The 21,640-nt window shown below is 43.8% G+C and overlaps 1 protein-coding gene across 1 annotated transcript in view; it reads left to right on the top strand.

The window, feature by feature from the left end:
• LOC126198715 (V-type proton ATPase 16 kDa proteolipid subunit c-like) overlaps positions 1 to 17,499 on the top strand; it is a 47,372-nt gene extending 29,873 nt beyond the window's left edge. Inside the window, exon 3 of the mRNA XM_049935234.1 lies at positions 16,651 to 17,499. Within this exon, the coding sequence (XP_049791191.1) occupies positions 16,651 to 16,855 (205 nt within the window). The 3' untranslated portion in view covers positions 16,856 to 17,499. The remainder of the gene's footprint in view (positions 1 to 16,650) is intronic.
• Positions 17,500 to 21,640: the final 4,141 nt, after the last annotated feature.

The raw sequence follows: 21,640 nt of genomic DNA, 5'->3' as shown, positions 1-21,640 counted from the left end.
ACAGCCTAAGACCGCCATCAACCAGATTGTTTATGTAAATCGTGAAAAGCAGAGAACCTATTACTCTGCCCTGGGGCACATCTGAAGTTGTTTCTGTTGAAGTCATCCCGTTCAGGACGACGTACTGTTCTCTGTCTGTTAGAAAACTTTCTATTCCAACTGCATATGTCATCGGATAGACCTGAAGCGCGCACTTTTTGTAGCAAGCGACAGTGCGTAACTGAGTCGAACGCCTTTCGAAAGTCGAGAAATTTGACATCAACCTGGGAGCGGGTATCTAGAGACTGTTGTATATCATGCACAAAGAGGGCCAGCTGTGTCTCGCATGTCAGCTATTTCCTAAAACCACGCTGGTTTTTGCAGATGAGCTTCTCAGAGTCTAGAACGGTCATTATGTCTGAACACAAAATATGTTCCACGATTCTACAACAAACCGATAACAGTAAAGGACGCTGGATTTGTCGTCTGATGATGTCCCATATGCGCTCGATTAGAGACGGATCTGGTGATCGAGCTGGCCGAGGCAACATGTCGACATTCTGTACGGTATGTTGGGTTACAAAAGCGGTATGTGAGCGAGCGTTATCCTGTTCGTAAACGCCCCCTGGAATGAAACTTCCTGGCAGATTAAAACTGTGTGCCGGGCCGAGACTCGAACTCGGGACCTTTGCCTTCGCGGGCAAGTGCTCTACTACCTGAGCTGCCCAAGCACGACTCACGCCCTCTCCTCACAGCTTTACTTCTGCCAGTACCTCGTCTCCTACTTTCCCAACTTTACAGAAGCTCTCCTGCGAAACTTGCAGAACTAGCACTCCTGAAAGAAAGGATATTGCGGAGACATGGCTTAGCCACAGCCTGGGGGATGTTTCCAGAATGAGATTTTCTCTCTGCAGCGGAGTGTGCGCTGATAGGAAACTTCCTGGCAGATTAAAACTGAAGTCGCATATGTCGGTAGTTTGGGATCAGAGGAACGCACGCTCAGAGCGTCTGGCTCGGAGCTGTCCTTGAAGTAGCCGCTTTGTTGTCACTATGGGACCAGCTGCTGCTCAAGGCAAAGGTCCCGAGGTCGAGTCTCGGCCCGGCACACAGTTTTAATCTGCCAGGAAGTTTCATATCAGCGCACACTCCGCTGCAGGGTGAAAATCTCATCCTGTCCCCTGGAATGCTGTTCATGAGTAGCAGCACATTCGGTCTAATCACCACATTCACGTACAAATTTGCGGTCAGGGTGCATGGGGTAACCACGAGAGTGCTCATGCTGTCATACGAAGTCGCAGGCCAGGTCATAACTCGAGGTGTAGGTCCAGTGTGTCTAGAATGCAGACAGGTTGGGTGCAGGCCCTCAACTGGCCTCCAGATAACCAACACACGGCCACCACTGGCACCGAGACAGGACCAGCTTCCTTCAGGAAAAACAACAGACTTCCTCCCTACCCTCCAATGAGCTGCCGCTTGACACCACCGAAGTCGCATATGGCGGTACTTTGGGATCAGGGGAATGCACGCTCAGAGCGTCAGGCTCGGAGCTGTCCTCGAAGTAACCGCTTTGTTGTCACTGTGGTGCCAACTGCTGCTCAAATTGCTGCTGCAGATGCAGTACGGTGAGCCAGAGCCTCAGGACGTAGTGAAACGTGGCCGCCCAGAGACAGGTCTTCTTGCGACAGTATACTCTCGTCATCACTGTTGCCAGCGAGCATGTACACTGGTTACATTCCCACCAATTATCCATCAAGTCTTTCTGCAATATCTCAGAACGAACATCCAGCTTCTCGTAGCCCTATTACACGACCTCGTCCAAACTCAGTGAGCTGTTGATAATGGCTTCTTTACAGCGTGTATTTAAGGCAAACCTAATTTACATCCTCACAGTGGCTCTACTAGCGCCAGTTTTATGTGACTGGCGCGAAACACATTTACGTGACTGGATTTGCGATTTCCTGTCAGAGAGGTCACAGTTTGTAGTAACTGATGGAAAGTCATGGACTAAAACAGAAGTGATTTCTGGCGTTCTCCAAGGTAGTGTTATAGGCCCTCTGCTGTTCCTTATCTATATAAACGATTTGGGAGACAATCAGAGGAGCCGTCTTCGGTTGTTTGCAGATGACGCTGTCGTTTATCGACTAATAAAGTTATCAGAAGATCAAAACAAACTGCAAAACGATTTAGAAAAAAATATCTGAATGGTGCGAAAAGTGGCAGTTGACCCTAACTAACGAAAAGTGTGAGGTCATCCACATGAGTGCTAAAAGGAACTCGTTAAACTTCGGTTACACGATAAATCAGTCTAATCTAAAAGCCGTAAATTCAACTAAATACCTACGTATTACAATTACGAACAATTTAAATTGGAAAGAACACATAGAAAATGTTGTGAGGAAGGCTAACCAAAGGCTGAGTTTTATTGGCAGAAAATGTAACAGACCTACTAAAGAGACTGCCTACACTACGCTTGTCCGTCCTCTTTTAGAATACTGCTGCGCGGTGTGGGATCCTTACCAAATAGCACTGACGGAATACATCGAAAAAGTTCAAAGAAATGCAGCACGTTTTGTATTATCGCGAAATATGGGAGAGAGTGTCACAGAAATGTTACAGGATTTGGGCTGGAAATCGTTAAAAGAAAGGCTTTTTCGTTGCGACGGAATCTTCTAACGAAATACCAGTCACCAACTTTCTCCTCCGAATGCGAAAATATTTTGTTGACACCGACCTACATAGGGAGGAACGATCACCACGATAAAATAAGGAAATCAGAGCTCGTACGGAAAGATATAGGTGTTCATTCTTACCGCGCGCTATACGGGATTGGAATAATAGAGAATTGTGAAGGTGGTTCGATGAACCCTCTGCCAGGCACTTAAATGTGATTTACAGAGTATCCATGTAGATGTATATGTAGATGTAGACATCATCTTTCAGATGTACTAACACGCCTACCAACTTTAGTTTATGATGCACTACTCGTTCTTGCTGCTGTGATTTTTTTCCGTCAGTGTATTTAAATTTAATGGAAAATAACGGCTATTGTCTTCAGAAGATTAAGAAAGGACAAAAGTCCTGATTTAATAAGTCAGGTTAATGAAATCTAAATGGAAACACTTCCTTTATGTTAGGGTATTAAAGAATCAATTTGTAAGAGATAGCAGAATGAAGTTTCTCTGTAACGACAAATACGAGGTCTTATTTCTTGGAAAGTACTGCGTAGTCTCTTTCTTAGAACTCTATTGCGCAACTGATAACAGGCATACATTCCTTATCACACCAGACCATCGTCACTAGTCGGGCTGATGCGAAATGTGTCGTTAACCGCTCCTTTCGATACAGAGCAATTAGTCGCACCGAGCGGCATGAAGCATGCCTTTCTTGTATCCGACAGTGATTCGTATCGCCTACCAAGCAGCTGCGTCGGTATCGGGTGCGAGATACAGCTCCTCACAGCTTACCAAACGGCTCAAGACGAGAGTGCATTGGCTGCGCTCTATGCTGGAATGATCCGCTTTTAATACGCTCGTCCAGCCACGTACTTGACGCCTTCACACTGTACCATTTGATACAGTGCCCGACTATTCCTTGTCTTACAGTTTTGTATCCGTCGGTATTCACTCTAGACAGAATGGCCATGCATAGGAAGTTAAAAAGAATCAAGTACAACGGCCGAGCAGCTCGTCATGATCCGCACATTGTGTAGTAGATCCTTGAGGTCTTGTACAGAGTCACGCCACTGAACAGTGGATGGCTGGAATCTGTCTGTGGCAAGCCGAAGGAAGGATTTGAGTTGGGCGAGTGCCTGGAGGAAGTTACCTGCCATCGTGTGTAGTGCCAAAAGTCAAGTACAGAGAAGGTGGTGTTACGGTGGGGAGCTGTTTTTTATGGTTAGGGTGTCATCCTCTTATTACGCTTAGGAAAACTTTAAATGCGGAAGGATTCGAACATATTACGCCATCGTGTACTGAGCGCAATGGAGGAACAGTTCGGGGTCTATGATTGTTCGTATCTGTTTGACTGTGCATCCCGTCATAAAACAACGTGTGTAAGGTAACGGTTTGCCCACAGTAACATTCTAGAAATGGACTGGTCTCCTTGGAGTCTCCATCTAGACCCAATGGAACGCCTCTGGGATGAATTATAACGTTGACATGGCTGCATCCCGCAGTGTACAGCTTCACTACCCTCTCCAGTTCCGACTCTTGAGGAAGCCTTTCCCCACAGACATCCAGACACCACATTCAGTGGTTCAAAAATGGCTCTGAGCACTGTGGGACTTAACATCTGCGGTCATCAGTCCCCTAGAACTTAGAACTACTTAAAGCTAACTAACCTAAGGACATCTCACACATCCATGGCCGAGGCAGGATTCGAACCTGCGACCGGAGCAGAAGCGCGGTTCCAGACTGAAGCGCCTGGAACCGCTCGGCCACACCGGCCGGCCAACATTCAGTGTCCCCAGTAGAGTTCAGGCCGTCATAAAGATGAAGAAGGGTGGACACGCCACATTAAAATCCAATAGTAGGTGTCCGAATACTTTTGGTCAGGTAGTTTTGGGGATGGAACAGTATGATACCAATACGTGAATCATCCTCCAGTGCTTGATCTTAGTGTTTTATCAAAACTGATTCGATCTAACCACTTGAACATACAAGACTTACATGTCATGTTTTCAAGGACCAATGGCCCTCCCCTCTCTAAGAGCAGGAAACGACTACTGGCTTAAAAGTGATCTTCCTTGTTCGACAGGGATTTAAATTTACTACTTATTTTGTGAGTTCTCCTTTCTTTTAATGCAGTCGGTTAGTTTCTGCTCCAGTTTTATTGTTCAGTAGCTTGTCTGTAATGCAACCGAGACTGCTGATGTACAAATTTATTTTCTTTCTGGTGAATAAAGAATTGTTTACCATTATTTAAAAATGGTTCAAATGGCTCTGAGCACTATGGGACTCAACTGCTGAGGTCATTAGTCCCCTAGAACTTAGAACTAGTTAAACCTAACTAACCTAAGGACATCACAGACATCCATGCCCGAGGCAGGATTCGAACCTGCGACCGTAGCGGTCTCGCGGTTCCAGACTGCAGCGCCTAGAACCGCACGGCCACTTCGGCCGGCCTTACCATTATTTAACGCGCAAGAGCAATAGAGCTGGTAGCCTGCTGTTCCTAATCAGCAGACTGGTCATAAATCTGAGGAATTATATCTCAAAGCTGGCCACAGTGTCTCAAAGAGTCTGAGATTGGTGAACATAAAGACTGTGGTCCCTTTGATGATACTGAAGAGGGGTGTGTCCCAAACTCCGAGGGTCGTTCGATAAGTAATGCCCCATTTTTTTCTCAGAACATACCTATTGTTAAGAGTCAGAATTTGGTGACAACATACATCTTATTTTTCTACGTAATCTTAATCACGTTCTATGGACGTACGCCAACGTTGTGGAAGAGCACGTATTCCCTGCTGGTAAAAGCTCTTGTCTTGTAGGCGTAGCCATGTTGTCACTGCATGACTGACACTCTCATCATCTTCAAAGTGTGTAGAGCCAGTTGTCGAGCATCCACACGATTCAGCATGTCTGGAGCAGTGCCTGTGACAGGACGTCCCGAGCGTGGCTGACCATGGAGCCCTGTTTCTGCATTTCCTGAGGCTGCAACTTTCTTTACCCATCGCCCAACTGTACTCCTATCAGATGCAGCATCGCCATACACGTCCGGAGCTCGGGGTCTAGTGGCTAGTGCTGCTGCCTGTGGCTCATGGGGTACCGGGTTCGATTCCCAGCCAGGTGGGGGATTTTCTCTGCCCGAGGACTGGGTGTTTGTATTGCCCTTATCATTTAATTATCATCATCATCATAATTCGTGTCAGTGGCTAGACTGGACTGAGTAAAAAATTGGACTGTGAAAAAATTGGGACTTTGTACGGGCGCTGAGGACCGCACAGTTGAGCGCCTCACAAACCAAAGTTTATGGATATTCACCACAGTTTCTTTTTCTGCACACAAGAATTCGATAACAGCACGCTTCTTATAACTTGAGTGTATGTAGACGCCATTTTCACCCTGTACAACGTCTCTGCCATCTGCCAGAACGGTTCGAAACTTAACCGGTGCACATAACAAACATCAAATGTGAAGCACCAACAAGGACGTTTGTGTATGTATAGTAATAGCTTTCTAAAAAAATGTGGGACATTACTTATAGAATGCCCTTCGTCCTACGCAACTTGGCATTTTCCATAAGTAGAAAGTATGCCAAACTTTGAAGGTAAGAAATATGTGTATGGCTGGGGATTTTAAGTTGAGGGCCTAAGGTAAGAAAGCAATACTTGTAAATGAATATTAACTTTTTAATAGAAAAACTACCCTCTACATCAATAACTTAAGCTCATAGGAACTGTTCAAAGTTACGATCGCCAGTCTCACTCCAAACATTAAACTCAGTCCACTCACATCATTGAACACCGGTTTCGAAAAAAAAAGTATCTTGTCGTCCACAACGCCATTTATCACAGGGGCTACTTTTGATTAATCTTCTAGTATGGCCAGCGTCATGTTATATTCTACTGTGCAAAAAAATCGTTGACTAGAACCTTGACCTGCATTCGGTACCTTGAAGTTTCTAGCTACAGCGGTAATATTCTTCCAATCAGGAAAGGTTTTGCCTATATATTCGATCCGGTTTAGAGGCGCTGCATCCTTCCGCACCATGCATTAAATACATGTATGTGAGTTAGTTAGTTAGTTACATGTTCCATAGATCATTTGAACGATTCTTTTGGTGAAGTGATGCGGAAGAAGTCAGTTTACGCGTTATGTATGCATGATTAGTTTTAACATCGGGCCGGCCACTGTGGCCGAGCGGCTCTAGGCACTTCAGTTCGGAACCGCGCTGCTGCTACGGTCGCAGGTTCGAATCCTGCCTTTGGCATGGGCGTGTGTGACGTCCTTAGGTTAAGTTAGGTTTAAGTAGTGTTAAGTCTAGGGGACCGATAACCTCAGATGTTAAGTCCCATAGTGGTTAGACCCATTTTGTTAACATTAATAAACACATTATTTTTTTAGTCCGATTCACGCAACTACACTTAGAAACATTTTTTTTATTTGCTTTCCTAACTGTCATACATTTTATGTTATTGGGCAAAATATGAGGGAAGATATTTTTTGCTGCATACTGAACTCCTTTCTCGGCCAGTGACAGCGATAATAACGGGTAATAAATGTCATCCTCCCTCCTTAAGTGTTGTAGGTGTGGGTCTCACTTTTCTTCTCAAATTGTAATGGATTATTTATGACGAATTTCATTAACGAATATATGTACTGTGACGATACAATCAAAATGCGTAGCTCCTTGAGGATGTACCTACATGACGTCCGTGGGTAAACACCACATGTTATTCTTACTGCTCCCTTTTGTCGGCCGGAGTGGCCGAGCGGTTCTATGCGCTTCAGTCTGGAACCGCGCGACCGCTACGGTCGCAGGTTCGAATCCTGCCTTGGGCATGGATGTGTGTGATGTCCTTAGATTAGTTAGGTTTAAGTAGTTCTAAGTTCTAGGGGACTAATGACCTCAGATGTTAAGTCCCATAGTGCTTAGAGCCATTTTTGCTCCCTTTTGTGGAACCTTTACTTACTTTCCAAGTGATGAGTTACCAGAGAAAATTATTCCATAAGACATTACTGAGCGGAAATATCTAAAATACGTCAGGAGGTTAATTCGTTTGTTTCCAAGACTAGTAATTATATGAAGAGTAAAAGTAGCGAACTTAATTGTTTGGGAAGCTCAGAAATATGCTTCTAAGTTTTTGTATCGGGTACTGCTCCATCTTCGACAGACAGTCGTGAACTGTAAACAGTGACAAACTCCACTGTGATCGCGTTACAGGCAACTGTGTATTATATTGTTTTGCTTCGGTACAGAAGTCATTTTGTCAGCTTGTTCATAGTAGCTGAAGCAGACGGCAGTGATTAGAATGGCTGTAAAATTGTTTTCCTCATAACTATACCTAAATCTACTTACATTCTCTGCAAGCCACCATACGGCGTATTAATGTCACTTCCTGTTCCACTCGCTAATGAAATGGGGAAAAAGCACTAAATGCTTCCGTACGAGCTATGACTTCCGTTATCTTGTCTCCGCCGTCTTTACGCGAGACATACGTTGCTGGCAATACAATCGTTCTGCAGTCAGCCGCCAACGCTGGTTCTCTAAATTTTCTTCACTGTGGTTCTCGAAAGAACGTCGTCTCCCCTCCAGGTATTCCCATATGAATTCACGGAACCTTTCAGTAACACTCGCGTGCTGATCGAACCTACCGGTAACAAATCTAATAGCATACCTTGAATTACTTCGGTGCCTTGCTTTAATTTGACCTGTTAGGAATCCCAAACACTCTATCAGCTCTCAAGAATGGATCGTACGTGTTCTATACGGAGTCTTCTTTATAAATGAATTACACATTCATAGAATTCTCTCAATAAGGCGAAGTCGCTTACTCATCTTTCCTACTGCGGACCTTACGTGCTCATATCGCTTTGCAGTGTTACACCTAGATGTTTATGAAATGATGATTAAATCGACACCCTAGCTGCAAACAGGCGTTGATATACGTCATAGGGGACATGTTGAAAACTTGTGCCCCGACCGGGTCTCGAACCCGGGATCTCCTGCTTACATGGCAGACGTTCTATCCATCGGAGCCACCGAAGGCACAGAGGATAGTGCGCCTGCAGGGACTTATCCCTTGCACGCTCCCCGTGAGACCCACATTCCCAACACGTCCACACCACTACATTCGTAGTGCGCCTAGCATATGTTTGCCCGTCACACTCAATACTCGTGGCAGATTAATCTACCAAGTCCTGTACGAGTTGGGGCATAGCGTGTGTGTTGGCACAAGAAGGTCAATGGGCGGGTAGCCATATTTTAACAATATATGAAGGTAGTATCTGTTCCCGAAAGCAGGAGATCCCGCGTTCGAGTCCCGGTTCGGGGCACACATTTTCAACATGTCCCCAATGATGTATATCAACGCCTGTTTGCAGCTAGGATGTCGATTTAATTATCATTTCATTCCAGAGAAGCTGCAAGGTCATCAATGACATCTGTTCTTTCGGTAACAGATACTACCTTCATATATAAAAAATGGTTCAAATGGCTCTGAGCACCATGGGACTTAACATCTATGGTCATCAGTGGCCTAGAACTTAGAACTACTTAAACCTAACTAACCTAAGGACATCACATACATCCATGCCCGAGGCAGGATTCGAACCTACGACCGTAGCGGTCACGCGGTTCCAGACTGAAGAGCCTAGAACAGCACGGCCACACCGGCCGGCCCTTCATATATACCTAGATATTTAGTCGAAACGACTGTTGAAGCAGCACACCGCTAGCGGTAACGGCCTTTGCTAAATGATGTTCCGTAATGTCATTCTTGGGATCGAGAAGTGGAAGGAATGAGATAGAGAGAAAACACTTAAGTAGCAAGCTTTGTTTCGTCACATTCTGAAGTGCTATATTTCGCTATAGGTGGCAAATATTGCTTCGATTACCTTGCGCAGCAACAGAAGCGCCTGTTGTTTCTTACGGATTCCTGGGTGTTGCCAATGCTACCGGCAGTTATCTTAGAAAATTCAGAAACTCTTGAAATCACTGTCATCTTAAGAGGAATGTATTAGAGTCATCTACGGGTAAGATAAATTGGTACTGCAAGTGTGAGGGAGCGTATGGCGAAAAACTTAAGGCATAATAGTTCGTGGCGTACTTTTTTCTCTGGGCAGGAGTACAAAGTAAACAGAACTTTCAGCGCTACGTTAAAATATGACTGCAAAAAAGAAAAATAAATGACTTATAATCAGAATAATAATGAGTTAACAAACACTAAGTGAATCTCGAAATTATTGCTATACCCCAGCACTGACTATAATATCAGATACTTATATCCTTCAAAATAGTGTGAACACGCCGTGAAGTATTTTAATTATGGAACGATAGCAAATTCGCTGCAAAATAAAGGAAAAAGACGACAACGATGAATCTAGAAATGTACAGGTTCAAAACAGAACAGAAATGAAAGAAACTAATAAATGAGGAGCGCAATGACTCACGATTTAAAGCATCAAATCAGTTTGATCTTCCAAATAAATTGTAAAAATTATGTTCTATAACGACTTCCTTTCTTTCAGAAAGAGAGATACACGACCCTTAGTCTGTGTGAAGTGAAGTTTGTGTTTCGTTCGAATTTCTAACTTTTGAAAAATGGAGCTGAGATTTTACCCTTAATTCGGTATTGAGATTACTAAATACGGACTGAACAAGGATACAGAAACAAATAATCCATGAATTTCAGTCGGGGACAATGGCAGCAATCGCCTTATGCGATACAGGAATCAGGTGGCCTGACGGTAATTTGCACCACGCGTTTCCCGAATTTGAGTTTCGTATCTTAAAAGTCACTCGCCTCTAAAATTTTAAATATGATAAAAAATTCGAACGGAGTCATGATCCTCAGAGTCATGTTGACAATTTAAGATTTTCGGTAATTGCCACGGGTATCGATGTGCCAGGTGCAGACTGTAACTGTGGCAGCCGAGATAAGTGTGAAGAACGATTATCTGTGTTGTCCACAGAGCTTTGTTTATCGCACGAGATAAAGGGTGTAACGTCCAAGAGCTTATTATCTGCGAGAGCATTACGAGACATCTTGCGGCGTAGAAACCGTTGAACAAATTTCTTCGCACAAACGATGAAAGCAAACTCTACCGACGACCTGATGATGTATGACGATGTCTTAAAGATTCAGATTCTGTGGTCGTACTGCTTAATTAAGTGTAACATGAGAATTGTTTATATAAGTGGCATTGTTTTGACAGTTATACAGCCATGCCACATATTACACGATTAGTATTCTTTACAGCATAACGTACACTACTGGCCATTAAAATTGCTACACCAAGAAGAAATGTAGATGATAAACAGGTATTCATTGAACAAATATATTATACTAGAACTGACATGTGATTACATTTTCACGCAATTTAGGTGCATAGATCTTGAGAAATCAGTACCCAGAACAACCACCTCTGGCAGTAATAACGGCCTCGATACGCCTGGGCACTGAGTCAAACAGAGCTTGGACGCCGTGTACAGGTACAGCTGACCATGCAGTTTCAACACGATATCACAGTTCATCAAGAGTAGTGACTGGCGTATTGTGACGAGGCAGTAGCTCGGCCACCATTGACCAGACGTTTTCAGTTGGTGAGAATGTGCTGGCCAGGGCAGCAGTAGAACATTTTCTATATCCAGAAAGACCCGTACAGCACCTGCAACATGCGGTCGTGCATTATCCTGCTTAAATGTAGGGTTTCACAGGGATCGAATGAAGGGTAGAACCACGGGTCGTAACACATCTGAAACGTAACTTCCACTGTTCAAAGTGCTGTCAATGCGAACAAGAGGTGACAGAGACGTGTAACCAATGGCACCCCATACCATCACGCCGGGTGATACGCCAGTATGGCGATGACGAATACACGCTTCCAATGTGCGTTCACCGCGATGTCGCCAAACACGGATGCGACCATCATGATGCTGTAAACAAAACCTGGATTCATCCGAAAAAATGTTTTGCCATTCGTGCACCAGGGTTCGTCGTTGAGTACACGATCGCAGGCGCTCCTGTCTGTGATACAGCGTCAAGGGTAACCGCAGCCACGGTCTCCGAGCTGATAGTCCACGCTGCCGCAAACGTCGTCGAACTGTTCGTGGAGATGGTTGTTGTCTTGCAAACGTCCCCATCTGTTGACTCAGGGATCGAGAAATGGCTTAGCGTTACAGCCATGCGGATAAGGTGCCTGTCATCTCGACTGCTAGTGATATGAGGCCGTTGGGATCCAGCACGGCGTTCCGTATTACCCTCCTGAACCCACCGATTCCATATTCTACTAACAGTCATTGGATCTCGACCAACGTGAGCAGCAATGCCGCGATACGATAAACCGCAATCGCGACAGGCTACAATCCGACCTTTATCAAAGTCGGAAACGTGATGGTACGCATTTCTCCTTCTTACAGGAGACATCACGAGAACGTTTCACCAGGCAACGCCGGTCAACTGCTGTTTGTGTATGAGAAATCGATTGGAAACTTTCCTCATGTCAGCACGTTGCAAGTGTCGCCACCGGCGCCAACGTTATGTGAATGCTCTGAAAAGCTAATCATTTGCATATCACAGCATCTTCTTCCCGTCGGTTAAATTTCGCGTCTGTAGCACGTCATCTTTGTGATGTAGCAATTTTAATGGTCAGTAGTGTATTAAACCAAACCCATTGAGCCATACAATGTCACATCTTCTCACAATACAACAAGGAAATTCGATAGTGGTTTGAATGACCCGACATCGGCGACATACAGAAGCGTTGCGATGCTCTGAGGTCCTCTGTATCCCAACTTTAGCAACTGACGAAGTAGGATGTCCGCTGTTCCGTAGTGTGCTTCCATCGCCAACAGGTGACTACAGTGAGGTTAAGGTTTATGTCATCTAGTTATTCGCACTTACAAAATGGAAAGTCCACTCTCCTGTTTCGGTGCAGATAATGTTTAAAGCGTCCATGATTGAATTTTAAGCGTGCCACTGTTACGTAAAGTTTTCATGACTATTCGTTTTATATACGAGCGGTGTATGTGCGTTTACTTCATTATTACGATGTTCTCCTGCAATTTGAACCGCGCGTTTCCTGATTTATTTCATTCACTTCCGGTTGCTTGTTAACGCTTCCTTGAACTGAAGTACGAAATGCGAATATGGGCTGTTACGGTGTTCCTGACTGCCCCGTGGTAATCATTTCTTTCGTTAAATTTCAAGCAATTGCATTTCCGTAAGGGCCACAATGATCTTTTATGCATACATAAATAACTTCGGTGTTCCTCTCCTGCAAGTACACCATACGCTGAATTTTGTTATACACCAGGGCGTCTTATGGCATTGTTTGACGTGATGTCTCAGTACTTGCAGTGTTACCGAGAATCCTTGTATTCATCAACGTGTTGAGAAACGCACTTCAGCGCCTGTAAATTCTGCTGTCATCAGCATTTCAGGGACCAATTTTAATCGTTCCATGTCTTCCTAGACAGAGTACCAGTAGCGCGTTTTGATCCATCCGTGCATATTATTGGATAGGAAGCTGGTAAGAATTTCGCAAGTTTCTCGTTCTTTTTTCTTATAGATGTGAACTTCGTCAGTTTTCACGCAAGAGCCACATACAAACCATGATACTAATTACGTTGTGCATTTCTATGGGTTGTAGTTCCATATTCTTTACAATTTTAGATTAAAGTTATTTGACGGAGCCAGTTGTTGAAATATGTGACTATACGGAACAAATTTGGTAATTTGCATGGCAAATTTCCATATTCTGTGAGTAATTTGGTGGATTTGTATCTTTTCGTACACAATAGTTAAAACGAATTTTTGTATTTATGCATAATTTTCTATACTCAGGCAACTGATAACGAGCAAGAGGGTCGAAACCGGTTGTGCTCCAATGAAATAAAGGAGTGTCATATGTACAGCCTATAGCGCTTTCCCAGAATGTCTTGAATTAAATTCATTAAGGTTCTTAGCGACTGGTAATATCTCATACATTAACGCATTTAGTGACTGCTATCATAAAGTGTTTATAAAGAAGATTATTAGAAATAAAAAGTACAAACTAACTCATCAACTCATTATTTCTTGTCTAATAAAAAGAAGAAGAAGACTATTTAGTTAACATTCAAGCACATGAAACTCAGGTGTCTTCGTGACTGTTTTATTAAATATTCTTCTTCTCGAGCTTCTAGATGTCCGTTCCTAAAGAGAGGCCTCTGCGAAAGATTTCTCAGCCGACCTTTGCAGGGCGGTGGTGGATGACGTCTCTCCACCCCGCCAGACGATGTCCGACACTTCTCTTTGATTCCCTCGGATGCCACTGCATCAGTGAATTATTCCATTTGAAATTGTCCATAGCCACGTGTCCTGCCCATCCCACTTGAGTCTCACCATTCGGTCGACAACGCCATAGACCCCCCATTCTTCTCCTTCTCATCATTATTGATCCTGTCTCTCTGACTCCTTGCAAGCGTTGCTCTCTTTTTTGTCATTAGGCAGGCCTGCAGACGATGTGCGAAGCTTACTGAGTCATCGTTCCAAACCCACATGTTATTATTGGCAGAATGAATACGTCGTAAGCCTTGTCCTTTAAATTTATGGGGAAAGTCGGTTGGCACAGTACCCAATTTTCCCGAATGACATCTGAGTGAGATCAATTCGCCAGGTGATCTCTGCTATCTGGTTGTCTTTTGTAAGTTGGATCTTATGTCCCAGATAAATATGTTCATTAACTACTTTCAAACAATAGTTTTTAATGGAAACTATAATACTGACGGGTCTCATGACTTTGCTCTTTTGAAGGCTGATTTAGAAGCCTAGAGCTTGGGAAGCATGTATCAGTTCTAGGATGATTGTTGACAGTTAGTTTGTATCTCTTTTAAAGAGAATGGACGAGATATTTTCCATTTGTGTTGATACCATTCCGTCACCAGTACAGACACTAAAACATCCTGTAGAGTCAAGGTGAATAACTTAAGTGATACTGTGTCTCCTTGTCTGACATCTTTGCCCACGGGAACCTTTCTGATGATCCAGTCCTGCTTTATTTTCACATGTAGAGTGGCATTGTGTTATATGTATCTCTATGTCTCTGGTCAGTGTCATCTGTTCTCATCGCCATCATTATTGCCCAAGTTTGGGTAGTGTCGAACACATGTTGTCTATGAAGGCCTATTGAAGTGGGACATTATACTCCGTCCGTTTCTCTTTCATTCTGCGTACTGCTGGAATGTAGTGAGTTGTACTGAAATCCCCCCTGTTCGACTGGCTAATAAATGTCAAATTTACGACTCAGGCTGTTCGTAATGATTTTTATTAACAGCTTATGAATGATAGATAAACGACTGTAGGTCTGTAATTGCCGATGTTCAACTTGTCACATTTTTTGAAGATGAGAATCACTCATGCATTTTTTCGCCACTCTGGAATTTTACCTTCCTCGAGACATTTATTTAATAGAATGAGGAGAGTCTCTTTACGTTTCTTTCCTCTAATTTTAAGCATCTCACTCGTCATCTGGTCTCATCTTAGGCGTTATAACTTTTGAGTTGTTTCATCTTCATTTCTTTCAAAAATAAAAGTGTACAAAACTAAAGTGCTTTTTTGAAAAAAAAAATCTCAATCAGGGTAAGTGTCTCAGAAAAGTCTGAAGCTTCTGGCCAACTTCCGATTCTCTCTCTCACTGTGTGCCTCTCTGTCTCCTTCCACGTCTCTCTCTCTCTCTCTCTCTCTCCATTTCTTTGTCTCTCTCTCTCCATTTCTTTGTCTCTCTCTCTCTCTCTGTGTGTGTGTATGTGTGTTTCCTCTCTCTCTCTCTCTGTGTGTGTGTGTATGTGTGTTTCCTCTCTCTCTCTCCATTTCTTTGTCTCTCTCTCTCTCCCTGTGTGTGTGTGTGTGTGTGTGTGTGTGTGTGTTTGTGTGTCTCTCTCTCTTCCTCCTTCCCTCCCGCCCTCTCTCTCTCTCTCTCTCTCTCTCTCTCTCTCTCTCCATTTCTTTCTCTCTCTCTCCATTTCTTTGTCTCTCTCTCTCTCTCTCTGTGTGTGTGTGTGTGTGTGTGTATGTGTGTTTCCTCTCTCTCTCTCTCTCCATTTCTTTGTCTCTCTCTCTCTCTCTGTGTCTGTGTGTGTGTGTGTGTGTGTGTGTGTGTGTGTGTGTGTGTGTGTGAGTGTGTATGTGTGTTGTGTGTGTGTCTCTCTCTCTTCCTCCCTCCTTCCCTCCCTCCCTCCCTCTCTCTCTCTCTCTCTCCATTTCTTTGTCTCTCTCACTCCATTTCTTTGTCTCTCTCTCTCTCTCTCTCTCCATTTCTTTGTCTCTCACTCTCTCTCCATTTCTTTGTCTCTCTCTCTCTCTGTGTTTGCGTGTGTGTGTGTGTTTGTGTGTCTCTCTCTCTTCCTCCCTCCTTCCCTCCCTCCCTCCCTCCCTCTCTCTCTCTCTCTCTCTTTCTCTCTCTCTCTCTCCATTTCTTTGTCTCTCTCTCTCTCTCTCTCTCTCTGTGTGTGTGTGTCTCTCTCTCTCTTCCTCCTTCCCTCCCACCCTTTCTCTCTCTCTCCAGTTCTTTCTCTCTCTCTCCATTTATTTGTCTCTTCTCTCTCTGTGTGTGTGTGTTTCCTCTCTCTCTCTCTCCATTTCTTTGTCTCTCTCTCTCTCTCTCTCTCTCTCTCTCTCTGTGTGTGTGTGTGTGTTTGTGTGTCTCTCTCTCTTCCTCCCTCCTTCCCTCCCTCTCTCTCTCTCTCTCTCCATTTCTTTGTCTCTCTCTCTCTCTCTCTCTCTCTCTCTGTGTGTGTGTGTGTATGTTTGTTTCCCCTCTCTCTCTCTCTCCATTTCTTTGTCTCTCTCTCTCTCTCTCCCTCTCTCCGTTTCTTTCCCCCTCTGTTTCTGTGTGTCTGTCTGCACACCTTTCTCAGCACAAGCCGCCTACATGATGCGGCATATGAAGCACAGTAGAGCACTGGCGATGCGGTAACCCTTTGTGCGAGGCCGCTGTACGTGACAGGCGCGGGTGTGGGCTGTTGCAGGGGCTTCAAGCACCTGGGCGCCGGGCTGTCGGTGGGCTTCAGCGGGCTGGGCGCCGGCTTCGCCGTGGGCATCGTCGGTGACGCCGGGGTGCGCGGCACGGCGCAGCAGCCCAGGCTCTTCATCGGCATGGTGCTCATCCTCATCTTCGCCGAGGTGCTGGGGCTGTACGGCCTCATCGTCGGCATCTTCATGTACGCCGACTAGCGCCGTCGCCACGGCGGCCGCTCACCTAGTCCAGCCGGCGGGGCGCCCTCGCGGGCCACCGTCTCCCTCTTTTGTGGCCCGCTAGAGTAGCCCCCTCAACAAAACATAGGTCTCTCAGGAAAACACCGGGACGTGCGTCTGAAAAGTTTTGCCTTTTATCTGTAGAGGGGAACCACCAGAAACGAAATGAAACGAAGAAGACGCCGATTCTGCATCTCGTAAACAGCAATTACAAATGAGGCAAAGCTTTTCAGGGCACCAAAATTTTAATATTTTCTTTGCTTGTCTCTTATCTACTGTATGCAATGAGGACGTTCCACGCTTGGGAATGAAACATACCGAGCATGTGTATCCAGATAATGTACAATTATGTTGTTTGACTATAATTATCTAAATACTTAAAATGAAAACACAAACTCTGACTGTTCATAAACAAACTACTGTAGAACTTTCACAGTTTTTGCTTAGGTTTTTTAGTTCAATAATATGAATTACACTACTCGTTTAAATTATTTGTCGTCGAATTATTGTTCTGATATTTAATGTCTCACAAGCCGGAAATGGCACTCACCTCCGACGACGAGAAATGTTGTAAATAATGTTGTACATAAGAAGAAACTATAAATAAAAATAATAAAATTACATTTTGCTCTTCTTTTTTACCCTTTTTTCGGACAACTCTATGACCTTATAAGCTAACTGAATTGAAAGTGATCACTATATACGAGAATCCTCAACACACATATTTTATGTATGTTATGAACGTCTCGAAAGGTATTCCAGGAAAATATCATACACTACAGAGAAAAATAAAAACTGTTTGAAAAATAATCAGATATCTTTAACAAATTTCAATCACGTTTGAACCGTGAAGGGTGATGTTATGTCTCAAGCGCCTGCCAAACGACAGGTGTGAAGAGAAACAACCTATATGCAGCGTACTTATTGGTGTTTTCTGGCTGCTTAGATGTATGTCATTCCAAGCTATCGTACGTAATTGAATCAGACTTCTCAAGATTTATTGCCGCCTGCAGATCAATAGCGCTGCAACATAACTGCCGCATTTCTACACAACAGAACGCTGCAAGTCTGAGAGTAGCACAGGATGTGGTGCAGTGGGAGACGGGATGCAGCTGTATTTTGACTTGAAAAATGAATAATATTTGTAATGCTACTGCTAGTAACATGCCGTACACCGTACTGGACTGTGGCAAATATCACCCACAGACATGCAAACTGATAATTAAAGAACCGTAGCTAAGACACACACTGGTGATTAATATTATTCTGCTATGGACTTCGAAGCAGCACCTAAGAGTTATCTAATTACAGGTTTTGTATTTAATCTTTCCTTCGTTGATGGCACTATGCGAACACAGTCGTGTGATAAACTGATAGTAAGAACGAATTTGCAACAGACTACAAGTAAATGCTGTTCAGTTTTATTTCGAGTCTTCTAGCCTCATATTTAGATGTACCTGATGCACATACAACACATCGATGTGTACGGCCGGTCAGGGATGGTTTGACCTCGTGAGTAATACTGTGGGTCACTTGTTCCATAATGCACGTTACTGCAGGACACGGTCCTACGATAAACATACCACATATCAGTTTGATGCATATTTATCTGGTACATCTGAAGTGAGGCTAAATGGATAATGTTAAAATGAAATTGAAGATCATTTGATTGAAATCTGAGGCAAATTTCCTCTTACTCTCAATACACATTTTGTATTTATTAAATCATTTAATTGGATCGTTTTCAAAGTACTGTTGCTCCTGATTATCCAAACGGGTAACTGTTCTTGATGATGACACTAAAGTGTTTTGCTGTAACTACTCCCGAAAAACCGTCGAACATTGAGACGTATCAGTTGAGCATTTAGCATACTCCTGAGGTGCTACGACATCGGAACAGATTGACCTTTGCAGTGAACCGATTGCTCCCCATGAGATCACGTAAAAATAAAACAGCAAAGACATGCAACGGGTAACTATGTAGTTGATTACCTGAATTAGACAAGGATGGCTCAAGTGAACATCGAATATGGGTACTACAGCCCATGTGGAAACATTTATAAGAGTTTCCATCAAGCTACTAAACAATACGATTTATTGGTAGATGCAATAATGTGATTCTAGTCACTGAGTAAACAATACAAACAATTACAAATGGGTGCAATGATCCAAACACATGTAGGAAACACCTTGTCACTGGTCGGTGGGTTAAAGATAGAATGATACATAAACTGAATCCACGAATATCGTCAATGATTGCCGAATAAGTTGATAGCCTAAAGCAAAGACCCAGGCAAGTACAAACGAGCACCAGCTCTCACCTAAGCGCACACTGAGTGCAGCTGGCTGGCTATGAAATGCATCAGAAGAACTAAACTTTGACTTGACACAAATAGCTTCTTGGTCTCCTAGTCATGGCGTATGCAACTGCGGCTCATGCTTACGACTCTGCTTACACTCAGCCACAGCAGCCTCTGCAGTACTAAGGTGCACCTTATTCTTCCTGACGCGAAGTGTTCTCTTCCTGACGGTCTGCACCAAAGTGCCTATCTTCTCTCCATAACAAAATCTAACTGGGTGTGCCAGAGCCGAAATCTGGTAGCCAATACAATCCTAGCTGCAACCAATGAAAGGTTAAACATAAATGCAGCAATTTCGCTTCCCCTAACGAAACTGTCACAGTTAGCGAATCGTGCTTAGCTCTCTCTTAGAGTGTGAAAGTGGGCAGAAATCCTCTCCACTATCTGTGCTTTTTTCAGTTCTTCCCAGCTAAGACTTCAGCACATGCGCACTTGTGCGTCAGGAACACAGTTTATCACTGATTTCTTAGTAGATGTTTCATGTTTTCCAACATTACTGCGGAACGATTTCTTTTAGTACAATTCGTCTTGTATGGCATTCAACCTAATCAATGAGAAATCTTAGTAACTATGATAGTGGAAGACAGAGTGACAACAATTTACTGTTGTATTCGTTGTTTTCCGATAAATATAGTCACTGTAATTGGATATAATCCTATTAAAAACAGGAAAGCTTTTTTTTTTAAAAAAAAGAAAATTCCCTTGGGCCGGATTTGAACCAGTGACCTATGCAGACTGCTTAAGTGACTACTATAGTCCACCGCTCTCTTAACATTTTTTTTTATTGATCTCGTTTTGCTCGTTGTTGTTCTTTGCGTTTGTTCTGGGTGGACGTCCCACGACACCAGTTCAAGTTCATCATTGATCCGTCCACTCCGTTTTTTTTTTTTTTTTATTAAAGAGAGGAGCGAAGCCTATGACCGAACACGCTGAGCTACCGTGCTCGCTACTGAGCTACCTAAGAATTGTACCAGTGACCTTTTAATCTGTGGTGGACTTGAAGGAAACTGGATCGCATGCCTGGGCCGGTATGTTGATACGGCGTATTCAAGCGGGTTGTGGCGATGCCCTTGGGAATTCTTTCGGAGATGGTAGAGTGTTATTGCTTCTCGCAACGAACTGTCGTCACGATTGCCTTATGCAATGGCACATCGATTGTTTTTTGATAGTGTTGCCGACAGCAGTCATAGCATAGTCAGGGTCCAGTACGGACGTGTAGAGCATATCTGTAACAATGAGCTCGACAGTTAGGTTAACACTCATTCGGTAACAAAGCAGGATCGCTCCTCACAAGGGAACCTCCCCATCGCACCCCCCTCAGATTTAGTTATAAGTTGGCACAGTGGATAGGCCTTGATAAACTGAACACAGATCAATTGAGAAAACAGGAAGAAGTTATGTGAAACTGTGAAAAAATAAGCAAAATATACAAACTGAGTAGTCCATGGGTCACATAGGCAACATCATGCACAATGTGAGCTCAGGAGTGCCGTGGTCCCGTGGTAGCGTGAGCAGCTGCTGAACGAGAGGTCCTTGGTTCAAGTCTTCCCTGGAGTGAAAATTTTACTTCATTTATTTTTGCATAGTTATTATCTGTCCGTTCGTTCATTGACGTCCCTGTTCACTGTAATAAGTTTAGTGTCTGTGTTTTGCGACCGCATCGCAAAACCGTGCGATTAGTAGACGAAAGGACGTGCCTCTCCAATGGGAACCGAAAACATTTGATCGCAAGGTCATAGGTCAACCTATTCCTCCACAGGAAAACATATCTGATATATTCTATACGCCACTGGTGACGGCATGTGCACCACATGACAGGAATATGTTGTCGACACACCTAACTTGTACACTTGGCGATTCTTCTACCTTGCCCGATTTAGGTTTTCTTGTGGATGTGATAATCACTCCCAAAAAAGTGATGAAAACGTAAGAGTTTGTCACATAAACTGAAAATAAAAAATAAAAATTTTCACTCAATGGAAGATTTAAACCCAGGACCTTTCGTTCCGCAGCTGCCCACGTTACCACGAGACCATGGCTCTCCTGCGATCCTTCTGTCCTTGATGTTGTATAAGTTACCATGAACTACTCAGTTTGTATATTTTGCTTATTTTTTCACAGTTCCACACAACTTCTTCCTGTTTTCTCAATTGATCTGTGTTCAGTTTTTCAAGGCCTATCCACTGTGCCAACTTATAACTAAATCTGAGGGGGGTGCGATGGGGAGGTTCCCTTGTCAGTTAGCTTTATGCAGCTGTCTTAGTATGCAGTGCGTCTTCTCGTTCAAATGGCTCTGAGCACTATGGGACTTAACTTCTGAGGTCATCAGTCCCCTAGAACTTAGAACTACTTAAACCTAACTAACCTAAGAACATCACACACATCCATGCCCGAGGCAGGATTC

Source organism: Schistocerca nitens, chromosome 8 (genome assembly GCF_023898315.1).
Source record: "Schistocerca nitens isolate TAMUIC-IGC-003100 chromosome 8, iqSchNite1.1, whole genome shotgun sequence".
NCBI classification, from domain to species: Eukaryota; Metazoa; Arthropoda; class Insecta; order Orthoptera; family Acrididae; genus Schistocerca; species Schistocerca nitens.
This window is presented reverse-complemented; position numbering and strand designations above follow the sequence as displayed.